Genomic DNA, 11,730 nt, shown 5'->3' with positions numbered 1-11,730 from the left:
AGGGTTCTCAAACATGAAGTAAAAGACAGACAGTAATCTGAGTTTCAGATCCACCTTGCTGTCCCTGGACTGATGACTTACCCTGGATGATTCCATTTCCACATTCCACTTGGGCCTGACAACATAATCCTTGTTCGAGGGCATGGGGACCCTTGCCCGAGCGCAGAATCCAGGATCTCCAGGTCTAAGAGCCCTGAGAGCGGGAAGAAGAGCACGCTGCTTATGCAGCCAGCCTTGGCTGGGCCCATGCACTCACCTGCACATCTGTGTCAGACCGCCTCTGCCCTCCCGACGCCACCCCACCCATGCCCTGCTGTCTCAGATGGCTTCATCACCACTCGCACTGCTCTATCAACTGCAACTTTCCCCACAAAGCCAGCCTCCTCTGCAGGACTCCTTATCCCCTCTTCTCAGCTTCAGATGGAACCGTGCCTCTCTCCTTTCTAAGGCTGGCTCCTCCATGAGGACTCTGAATCTCAATTTCTCTGGTCTAATGGAGTCGCTTGTGTTCACTTGTGAGATGAGAAGTCAGGCAGGTAAAATGACCTCCCAAACTGAGTATGCCCATAAAGCGGTTTACATGGTTGTGCATATGCAACTCATACAGTAATCTTTTGGTCTGTTTCCTGTTTTGTAAAAAAAAAAACAAAAAAAACTTGAGATACAGATTCACATGCAATTTTAAGAATTAATACAGAGAGATCCAGAGTCTCTCAAAAAGCAACATGCAAATCACTGCAGCGCACTACCACACGCAGGATATTGATGCTGTCACTCATCAGTTTCTGTTTTCATTTTCCCCAGTTTTGCTCGCGCTCATCAATCTCTGTGCATGTGTTTCTTCGTAAGAAACCACCACACTATCTTCCAGAGTGGCTGTACCATTTCACCTGCAGCAGTGGATGAGTGATCCAGTTTCTCTGCATCCTTGCCAGCATTTAATGGTGTCACATACAATAACTTTCACATACAAACTGAAGAACCACCATGCTAAAGTAAGACTGTCATCCTTCAAAAGTAAAGTCTATTCAGTGTCTGGGAATTTGAGTCACTCAACTTTTAGGTACCTATCTCCACTGGTATATGGAGACTGGGTATGTGTAGATGTTGGGGTGGGGGGTGGAAGAGAAGGCCAGAAGATTCTAAACTGCTTCTCTTCCCTTGTACGGTTTGCTCTATTCTTGAATATCAAGCTTCTAGAACTTTCATGTATGTGAACAGATCAACTGACTAGAAAATTTCCCACAGCTCTTACTTTCCCCCTGAAGCCACTGGCAGCAAACCTGTCCACAAGGAAATGACACGTGCTCCCTCCAACTCATTTCCCGTTTTCCTTTTGAGATGTGGGTGCTGCCTGATGGCCAGCATTCACTGCGCAGCCCCTCTGAAGTCTGCTCTCCACCACAGCCCCCTCCAGGGCAGCCTTGTCCTTCTCTAGGTTCTCCTCCAATGTGTAGGATCACAGCTCCTCACTGGCCTTCGGTGGCTACACCCCTTTTCAAAGCATTCAGTTTATTTTTTAATGCATTTATTGGGTTTTTTTGTTTTGTTGTATTGTGCAGCTTGCGAGATCTTAGTTCCTCAACCAGGGACTGAACCTGGGCCACTGCGGTGAAAGCACCCAGTCCTAACCATTATACTCTGTTAATTTCATGATTCAACAATCTTTTCTAGGGAGATAACTATCAATGTCTCTAGCTGAAACTCCAGCTCTAGACCAAGGATATTTACAGGACTATCTCATTCACCTTCTATTTAATATGTTCAAGAAAAAACTCACCTATGACTTCACATCAACTTTTCTCCACGCTAGTGAAAGGTAACACCCTCATCTCAGTTAGTTAAGTTTAAAATTCTGGTTGGTATCTTCAACTCTAGCCAGCTCTTTGCCCACCAAGTCACCAACTCCTGGCAGTTTTGCACCTGCAAATTCTCAACTTTCTGCTTCTCCATTACAGTTTCAGTTGATCTGTATCACGACCTTCAGCTCTTCTGCCCTGCAACCCATCCCACAGCATGCCACCAGCAGTGCATTCCAAGTCAAATTTAATTTCACATCCATGCTCAAATAACTTTCTCTCCCAGCATCGGGGTCTTTTCAAATGAGTCAGTCCTTCGCATCAGGTGGCCAAAGTATTGGAGTTTCAGCTTCAGCATCAGGCCTTTCAATGAACACCCAGGACTGATCTCCTTTAGGATTGACTGGTTGGATCTTCCTGCAGTGCCAAGGACTCTAAAAAGTCTTCTCCAACACCACAGTTCAAAAGCGTCAATTCTTTGGTGCTCACCTTTCTTTAGAGTCCAACTCTCACATCCATTCATGACTACTAGAAAAACCATGGATTTTTAGAGGGACCTTTGTTGGCAAAGTAATGTCTCTGTTTTTTAATATGCTGTCTAGGTTGGTCACAGCTTTTCTTCCAAGGAGAAAGTGTCTTTTAATTTCATGGCTGCAGTCACCATCTGCAGTGATTTTGGAGCCTAAGAAAATAAAGTCTCTCCCTGTTTCCATGGTGTCCCCATCTGTTTGCCATGAAGTGATGGGACCAGATGCCATGATCTTCATTTTCTGAATGTTGAGCTTTAAGCCAACTTTTTCACTCTCCTCTTTCACTTTCATCAAGAGGCTCTGTAGTTCTTCACTTTCTGCCATAAGGGTGGTGTCATCTGCGTATCTGAGGTTAATGATACTTCTCCCAGTGATCTTGATTCCAGCTTGTGCTTCATCCAGCCCAGCATTTCACATGATGTACTCTGCATATAAGTTAAATGAGCAGGGTGACAATATATAGCCTTGATGTACTCCTTTCCCTATTTGGAACCAGTCTGTTGTTCCATGTCCAGTTCTAACTGTTGTTTCCTGACCTGCATACAGATTTCTCAGAAGGCAGGTCAGGTGGTCTGGTATTCTCATCTCTTGAACAATTTTCCAGTTTGGTGTGACCCACACAATCAAAGGCTTTGGCATAGTCAATGAAGCAGAAGTAGGTGTTTTTCTGGAACTCTCTTGCTTTTTCCATGATCCAGTGGATGTTGGCAATTTGATCTCTGGTTCCTCTGCCTTTTCTAAATCCAGCTTGAACATCTGGAAGTTCACAGTTCACCTACTGTTGAAGCCTGGCTTGGAAAATTTTGAGCATTACTTTGCTAGTATGTGAGATGAGTGCAATTGTGTAGTAGTCTGAACACTCTTTAGCATCTTCTTTGGGACTGGAATGAAAATTGACCTTTTCCAGTCCTGTGGCCACTGCTGAGTTTTCTAAACTTGCTGGCATAATAGCACTTTCATAGATACATCTTTTAGGATTTGAAATAGCTCAACTGGAATTCCATCACCTCCACTAGCTTTGTTCATAGTGATGCTTCCTAAGGCCCACTTGACTTCACATTCCAGGATGTCTGGCTCTAGGTGAGTGATCACACCATCGTGATTATCTGGGTCATGAAGATCTTTTTTGTATAGTTCTTCTGTGCATTCCTGCCACTTCTTCTTAATATCTTCTGCTTCTGTTAGGTCCATACCATTTCTGTCCTTTATTGTGCCCATCTTTGTATGAAAGGTTCCCTTAATATCTCTAATTTTCTCTAGTCTTCCCCATTCTATTATTTTCCTCTATTTCTCTGCATTGATCACTGAGGAAAGGTTTCTTATCTCTCCTTGCTATTCTCTGGAACTCTGCATTCAAATGGGTATATCTTTCCTTTTTTCCTTTGCCTTTAGTTTCTCTTCTTTGATCAGCTATTTGTAAGGCCTCCTCAGACAACCATTTTGCCTTTCTTTTTCTTGGGACGGTCTTGATCACTGCCTCCTGTACAATGTCAGAAACCTCTGTCCATAGTTCTGCATCTATCAGATCTAATCCCTTGAATCTATCTGTCACTTCCACTGTATAATCATAAGGGATTTGATTTAGGTCACACCTGAATGATCTAGTGGTTTTCCCTACTTTCTTCAATTTAAGTCTGAATTTGGCAATAAGGAGTTCATGATCTGAGCCACAGTGGCTCCCATATTGTTTCTGCTGACTGCACAGAGCTTCGCCATCTTCGGCTGCAAAGAATACAATCAATCTGATTTCGGCTACTAGCCATCCCTAAAATAGGCCTTGAATGCTTACCCTACATCTTTGCTTAAGCTCTCCCCTTTGCCTCTGATCCCTCTAAAGACTTTGAGAGAATGGACTACTTTTAATATGATTCTGCATTTCTGGAGCCTAACACAATTTATTATATACCAAGTGGCAACAAAATCTTTACTCAAACTATTTTTCAATCTTCTCGCGGCCTCCAGAGCACCAATACAGTGTGGCTATTCAATAAATGCTACACTAAAAATCATCCCCCACCACTCTGAACCATCATTTCATTTGCTATTTTTCTTAAAGCAGCAAGAAGAACATTCATAATATCGTGTTAAGAAGAAAATCAATACAAAAAAATCTTACTTTTCTTCTCCTGTCAGCACCTTTTCCAGATCTCTTCGGGGTGTCTGACCACCAGTGCTGGGAGAAAAGCAATTGATGAGATATTAGGACTGTTAGAACTTTACAATTAAGGGGAAAAGAGCAAAGTGAAATATCAAACTCAGATCACAATTAGGTCCTTTATATTCAATCAGAGAAAATAATTCCTAATCTCATAAAAGTGCTATTTATTTCAGTTATCATTTGCACATCAGATTTCACTCACCTGTAATGACCCTGCTCGATGCAACTGTATTCAGTTTATGGATACAAATTTAACCAGTAATATCCAACCCACCCCCCCCACCCTGCCCCGCTAAGAATCTGGAAATGGGACAAAGAAAGTTGTTCCTGTGAGTGGCTGCAACAACAGAAGCAACCTCCAAAACGAAGGCAGAGGCCAAATGCAACCAGGAAAGCCTGGGAGGGGAGCAGGTGATAAGCTTCATCGGACACTGCCGTTGCTAAGTTGCTTCAGTCGTGTCCGACTCTGTGCGACCCCATAGACGGCAGCCTACCAGGCTCCTCCATCCATGGGATTTTCCAGGCAAGAATACTGGAGTAGGGTGCCATTACCTTCTCCAATTAGTTCACTAGTTTAGTATGCAATAAAATAACAGAGGCTTTGAATAAGCCCAGACTAGTGTCTAGTCACTAGACACTACCCACATTTAAACTTAAATGGTATTATGAACTACAAGAGATAGCAAGTGGAAAGACAAACTCCTACATCTTATGGGTTTCTTAATCATCTTTATTTACCAAACAACAACAACAACAACAAAAACCCTGAGTTATCAGAGCAATAGTATTTGCTTCACTTACTCATACCTGTTCCCTCATACCTGTTCATTCTTCGCCTTTGGGGCATCTGTTCTAGGTCTCTCTGCTCCCTTTCTTCTCTTGTCATTCCCTTGTAGTTTGAGGTAAGACCAAATATAGGCCGAGACCATTCATCTACAACAAAGGGAAATTAATTGTTTAGTCAACAGAGTGGCATTCTTGAAATAATCACACCCTATGGGAATGTCATAGTCTAGGCATTCAGAATATTCTCTCCTTAAAGACACCATTATTTCAGAACCATTTATAGGATAAATGTCTACTTAAGTCTTCTGCCCATTTTCTGATTTTTTTTGTTTTTAACACTGAGTAGTATGAACTGTTTGTATATTCTGGATATTAAGCCTTGTTGATCACATTGCTTACAAATACTGAAAACAGAAAATCTTGAAATTCTCTGTGTTCTTACTCTAGCCAAAACCAAGCTTCTTTACCACTTAGTTGTCAAAGTGGTTTAAATCTTTAAAAATTACCTTTCGATAGTGCAGACGTCAGGCCTGTACTCACCTAGTCTAAGAAAGCTGTTAACGCAAGTGCACACACGACGCTCTCCGTGCACGCTGTTTAGCCAGCAAAAGGCCAGAGGTGCCACTCGACGCTTTGCGCTTACTGCTGCACTCTACGTGCTTCCCCGGTGGCTCAGAGGGCAAGGGACCCGCCTGCAATGCCGGAGACCTAGGCTCCATCCCTGGGTCAGGAAGGCCCCCTGGAGGAGGGAATGGCTACCCGCTCCACATGCTCGCAGTCTCCAGTCTTTTTGGCACCAGGGGTCAGCTTTGTGAAAGACAATTTCTCCATGGACATGCAGTGCTCAGGTGGTAATGCAAGTGATGGGGAGCAGCTGTCAACACAAATGAAGCTGTGTTTGCTCGCCAGGTGCTCACCTCCTGCTGTCTGATCTGGTTCCCCTGGTACACACTATCAAAGCAATAAAGGACCTTTACAGACACAACACAGGTGTCATCAGACTAAGAAGGAAGCAAGGCGTCTCGGGGGTCTCTATCTCTTTAAACACTGACATGCCTTCCCTATCTCTGGGTTCCGAATCGCTTGTAGTACACCATGGGTATCAGTAGGAACAGCCCGCTTCCCTCTGCCTAGGGCAAGAAGAAGGTTGGAAACCACTGCATCAAAGCATCAAAGGCTTATTATTTAATAGGCAGTAAACTGCAGGTTAGTAACAAGATGTAATACTCCTCTCGTTTATTTAAAAAATTAAATTTCTTCTAAAAGTTTTTGATAATCTTAAAATAGCAATAGGCAAATAACTACTGTATTCAGATGTAAAGTCAAAGTGAAAGTGAAGTCGCTCAGTCCTGTCCAACTCTTTGTGACCCCATGGACTGTAGCCCACCAGGCTCCTCCATCCACGGAATTTTTCAGGCAAGAGTACTGGAGTGGATTGCCATTTCCTTTTCCAATTCAGATATAAAAGTAGTTACTACTTCAATCTAGTCTTAAAGTTTAAAAATCTTTCCAACACAAAACACGGGAAGAATTAAGGAGGGGGATGAAGATACACATGGTGTTCAATACAGCAACTGATTGGATGAATTTCAGTTAAGACTTCTCAGGATTTCTCTGGTATCATTAAGTAACAACACACAAAAGGCTTTGGAGATCGTTATAAAAAAGTAACAACAATAGCAGCAGCAGCTAACATTTCTTGAGGATTTACTGTATTCTAGGCACCATGCTTTATATGTATCTTGTTTAATCTTTACGGCAACCTAAGTTAAACACACAGTTCTCTGTTTTACAGAGGAGGAAACGTGATTTAGAGCTTAAATCACTAGCCCAAGGATATGCAGTAAGGCAGGTGGTAAACGGGAACCCAGGTAGGACTGACTCTAGGGCCTAATTCTAATCTCCCTCTCTCTACATGTTTTTGATCCATAATTAGAAAACACATAATTTTATTTGTTATACACTGGGACAGCATCCTTAAATATACTGAGAAGCATTTTAAGTCTAAGGACAAGAAGCTTGGTATCTCTAAGAAGATATCAAAAATTTTTCTACTTCGTTTCATAGACTCATTTTAAAAGAATTCTAGTGAAAATATAGTTAGTTTATATGTATATACATGTCTCTCTACAAACATGAACACAAGAAACAAAAAGCAAAATGTACATACTGATTAATTTCCCTGCCATGTCCTTGTTAGACCGTGATTCCTTGGGGTGTTTATAGAGATACATCACTGCTCGTCCAATCCCACTATGCTTCAGGGTCTCCTGGCTCACACTAGGTAGCTGGGGAACATAAACACATACACACATATTAATCATTAAGAAGCTGGGAGTCCTGTCAATCTACTCTAGCGGGCCTGCAACACCTGGTTCATTCACAACAGAACAAACGACAAAAAAGTTCTATTTTCAGTATCTATAGCCATTGAACACAAAGACACTGTGTTCCCGTAAGGAGTTCAGAGGTCAGTACTACCACTGAGTTGAAGTAAAACTTAACAGTGTGAGGAAGTGTAAACTAAGCACCTCAGAGGTTGGCAGTTTAACAAATCAAGGGTCCTCTCAGGTCTTTGAACCAAACAGACCTACGTCTGGACCCACAGCCACTTGCTAGTTTTGTGACCTTGGACAAGTCATTTAACTTCTCTGAGTCTTAATTTCCTCATCTGTAAAATGGAGATAATACACCTATCCTGCAGGTTTGCTGTGAGGAATAAATGAACCTATACGTTTAAAAAACACCTAGCACATAGCAGGTTCCTCAAGATTCCTTCAGAAGTTAAGCAGCTTGCCCAAGGTGTCACAGCCACATAAGGTGGCCCAGACCAAGATTTAAAGGCACATCTGAGGCTGAAGTTGTTGCTCTTTCTACGTCAAGTGCCTCCCTAAAACACGCCCACTACCATACTACTCTTCTCAGATAAACCAGAGAATCTAAAAGATCTACCGCAAGATCTTTTTTCTTCAATACCACAGTCACAAGAAGTTTTAAAAGGCCTTCCTTTTAAGTTCATTTTACTTGGTATGCTCCTAATAAACATACCGAATACAACTCTTCTGATAGGCTATGGCAGACAATGCAAAAATACACAGTAAAATGCAGAGGTTATGATAATACAAGCCATGTCAAATAATTAATCCAGAGCAAACAAGTCAGATTATCTGCCTCTCACCTCTTGCAGAATCCTCAGCAGCTCTTCTCGAATCTTCAGTGCTGGCAAGCTCCTATCTGGTAGAGGGGAGAGCCATTCTTTGATGGCGGACATCACACCACTGTCAATAAATGTTTCTTTAAGGTCCTGCCTAAAACAATAACAATAATGGAAAAGGTCAAGGCTATGAACGCTGGTTCTACTGTAGCTTCCTTTGATTTTCTTATATATTTAGTGATGCTTCAAAAAACTGCTTAAAAAATTATGCATTTTTTTTTACTGAGCACGTGTTCATAGATTTCAACAGCTCTATGAAATTTAGTTCCTGTTTTCAAGAAACAGACATGATATGCAAAGAAAGATGGTTTGTTAATGGTAACCCACCACCGCCCCCAAAACACACCAACTTACACGAGGGTAGGCTAATGTTGGTATGAGTGGTGCAGACAGCAAGCATAATGAGCTTCAACTATCACACCTAAAAAACTTATGTTGAACCTAGGAGAACAGTGATCCTCAAACTGTTTCAAGTAATAGAGAACCCAGAATTATGCTATTCTTTGCAGGCAGGAATACCACCACTCTCCCAGCAGAAAAAAAATCACAACGAAATACTGATTACTATTCAAATTCCATTTTATGTACCAGATCAATTATGTTAACAGAGAACATGGTATTATATATATGAAGTCTGGCACAGATAATTTTCTCTGTTGGCACAGAGGTAGCAATTTTCTAGTATAAAGTCCTAGACCATGTGTTTGGCTCATTGGTATACTAATACAAAGATAAAATTCATGACATAACAGGTCGCAGGAGTCTTGTTCAATACATCCTCCAAGTAGTCTTCCAGGATTTGCTCTGCTCTCAATCATACTGGGAAAAGAGACCCAATTTATAGCGTATAAAGAACAAAATTAGTAGTTTCCAAGTTTTCTTTCATTAACATCAGCTTGCTATTTGTTCCGTTTTTCTCAGGCATAAAAGTTTAAGAAAAATCTATGAGAACGTAATAATTGAGGAAATTCTATTCATTACTATTTTTCTGTAAACTGATAGAAGGCGATCATTCTTTAATGTCTCTAGAACACCAATACATAGCTTGAATATCATTCCATTAAAAGGAAAGCACTTTTTAAAGAAAACAGAACACTTACTTCTTAAGGTGCATGACCACAGTAGGTAATAATGTTAATTTTTTCAGTGCTGGTTTTTTTTGATTATTCAACTGTCTGTCTTCCTATAGGAAGAAAAAGATTTTTCTAAAAAAAAGTAAAAAGAAAGCAATGGCCTTTTTTTAAACTTTTTTTAAAAATTTATTTTTAATTGGAGGAAAACTACTTCACAACACTGTGTTGGTTTCTGCCATATATGAACACCAATCAGCCACAGACGCGCGGCCCCTCCCTCCTCCCACCCCACCCTGTCTCCCCAGGCTGTCACACAGCACTGGGTTTGAGCCCCCTGAGCAACACGGCAGATTCCTACTGGCTGCCTCATCTTGCACATGGTGATGCCTATGTTTTAATGCTGCTCTCTCGATTTGTCCCACCCTCTCCTTCCCTCCATGCCCCATGAGCCCGTGCTCTGTCTCAGCTGCTGCCCTGCAGATAGATTCATCAGTACCATCTTTCTAGATCCCATATGTATGTGTTAATATACCATATTTGTCAGAGAACAATCACTAATAGCAAATTATTAACACTATAATTCTAAGCTTTAAATATAACAAACTGGCAATTTCTCTGAGACACTAGAGGTTTTCCTACAAGAAAGAACTACATACAATATAGGCATTTTGTAGCGCCAAACCCCACAAAATTGTTAGAATGATTAGTTTTAACAACTACAAATTGAGAGTAACAATTTTAATTTAAAATACTGGCACAAATGTCAGGTTTTCAGAGTTCATTCAATGTAGAATTATACATGGAAAAATTTAGTTTATCATTAAGAATAATATTCTAGCTATGCGGTTTGTAACAAGAATATGTTATTAAAAACTTTTAGTCTTTGATATTTGGGTATTTTTTTTCCTACTTTTTTTTTTTGGTCGTACTGCAAGGTTCGCAGGAATCTTAAGTTTCCAGAACAGGGATTGAAACCCAGGCCCTTGGCAACAAAATCTTGGTGTCTTAACCACTGGACCACCAAGGAATTTCCTCTGCTTTTTTAATTGTAGAAAATTTAAATTCTACAAACACAGAAAACAAAAAGACACACTCCTGACACACACATTTCAACAATTACACACACATGGCCAATCCTGCTTACTGATCTCTCTAGCTGCTTTCCCCTTCACCCTTGAATTATTCTGGAACAAATCCTATACACATAGCAAAATACCTCAGCAAGTGCCTCTAAAAGAGCAGGACTTGTTTTTAATCATTGTATTTGGCCAATTTTTACATTTGAGCACAATTTTAAAATGCAATGAATTAAATGTAATCTCTTAATCAGAGGCAAAAGCATGACACATGAGTTTAAAACCTATTAGGCATAAGTTTATAATTTTTTTGCATGTGAAGAAACATCACTTTGTGGTAAACTAGCCAAACCTGAGAGCAAAATCATTCCTCCATAAAAACAGCAAACCAGGGACCTCCCTGGCAGTCCAGATATTAACATGCCATATTCCCAATGCAGAGGGTGCCAGCTGTGAACCCTGATTGAGGAATTACATACTGTGTGGCCAAATGAATAAAATAGCAAAATATTATGAAAAAGGCAGACCAATTCAGCTAAAAAGGCTCATTTTACTAAATATTCAAGTCTTCATTTTTTCCCCCTAAAACATACTACTAAAAATTTCCATGTTTAACATTTAGAACATTAAATACTTACCATAAAAAAAAATAAAGTATCTTTAATGTAAATTAAGCAAGAATTAAGCTTTTTTTTTTTTTTTTTTAAAAAGGCAGGAATTCCCTGGTGGTCAAGTGGCTTGGACTTGGTGCTTTCACTGCCAAGGACATGAGTCCAATCTCTGGTTGGGAACTCAGATCCTGCAAGCCACAAGGTGTGGCCAGAAAACAAAACAGGCTATATAATCATTTACGGGAGAGAAAGAAGGACGAAGCTGGAAGTGACCCACCTCAGCAGCTTCGTTCATCTTGACGATCATGGCACTCACGACGTCGTCAGCGTCGCTAATAAAAGTGCCACCGTCACGGTTGCGTCTGCGCTTGCCACTCATGCTCTTTTTCCGCTGTAACATCATCTCAAAGTCTGACAGAAAGTCCATGCTAAGCAGTAACACAAAAGCAAGGAAAATATAAATTCTCTTTTAAATACACACCT

At 40.8% G+C, this 11,730-nt stretch overlaps 1 protein-coding gene across 13 annotated transcripts in view; it reads right to left on the bottom strand.

Moving 5' to 3' along the window:
• The window catches only part of IWS1 (interacts with SUPT6H, CTD assembly factor 1), a 57,252-nt gene that overhangs the window by 15,478 nt on the left and 30,044 nt on the right, over window positions 1-11,730 (bottom strand). For all 13 annotated transcript variants that reach the window (XM_060409610.1, XM_027964674.3, XM_060409607.1 and 10 more), the window contains exons 7-13: window positions 11,525-11,675; window positions 9,588-9,670; window positions 8,452-8,581; window positions 7,444-7,561; window positions 5,309-5,420; window positions 4,446-4,502; window positions 82-193 (exon numbers count right to left, since the gene is read on the bottom strand). In XM_060409610.1, coding sequence (XP_060265593.1) covers window positions 82-193; window positions 4,446-4,502; window positions 5,309-5,420; window positions 7,444-7,561; window positions 8,452-8,581; window positions 9,588-9,670; window positions 11,525-11,675 — 763 coding nt within the window. The remainder of the gene's footprint in view (window positions 1-81; window positions 194-4,445; window positions 4,503-5,308; window positions 5,421-7,443; window positions 7,562-8,451; window positions 8,582-9,587; window positions 9,671-11,524; window positions 11,676-11,730) is intronic.

This window comes from Ovis aries, chromosome 2 (genome assembly GCF_016772045.2).
Source record: "Ovis aries strain OAR_USU_Benz2616 breed Rambouillet chromosome 2, ARS-UI_Ramb_v3.0, whole genome shotgun sequence".
Lineage (NCBI taxonomy): Eukaryota > Metazoa > Chordata > Mammalia > Artiodactyla > Bovidae > Ovis > Ovis aries.
This window is presented reverse-complemented; position numbering and strand designations above follow the sequence as displayed.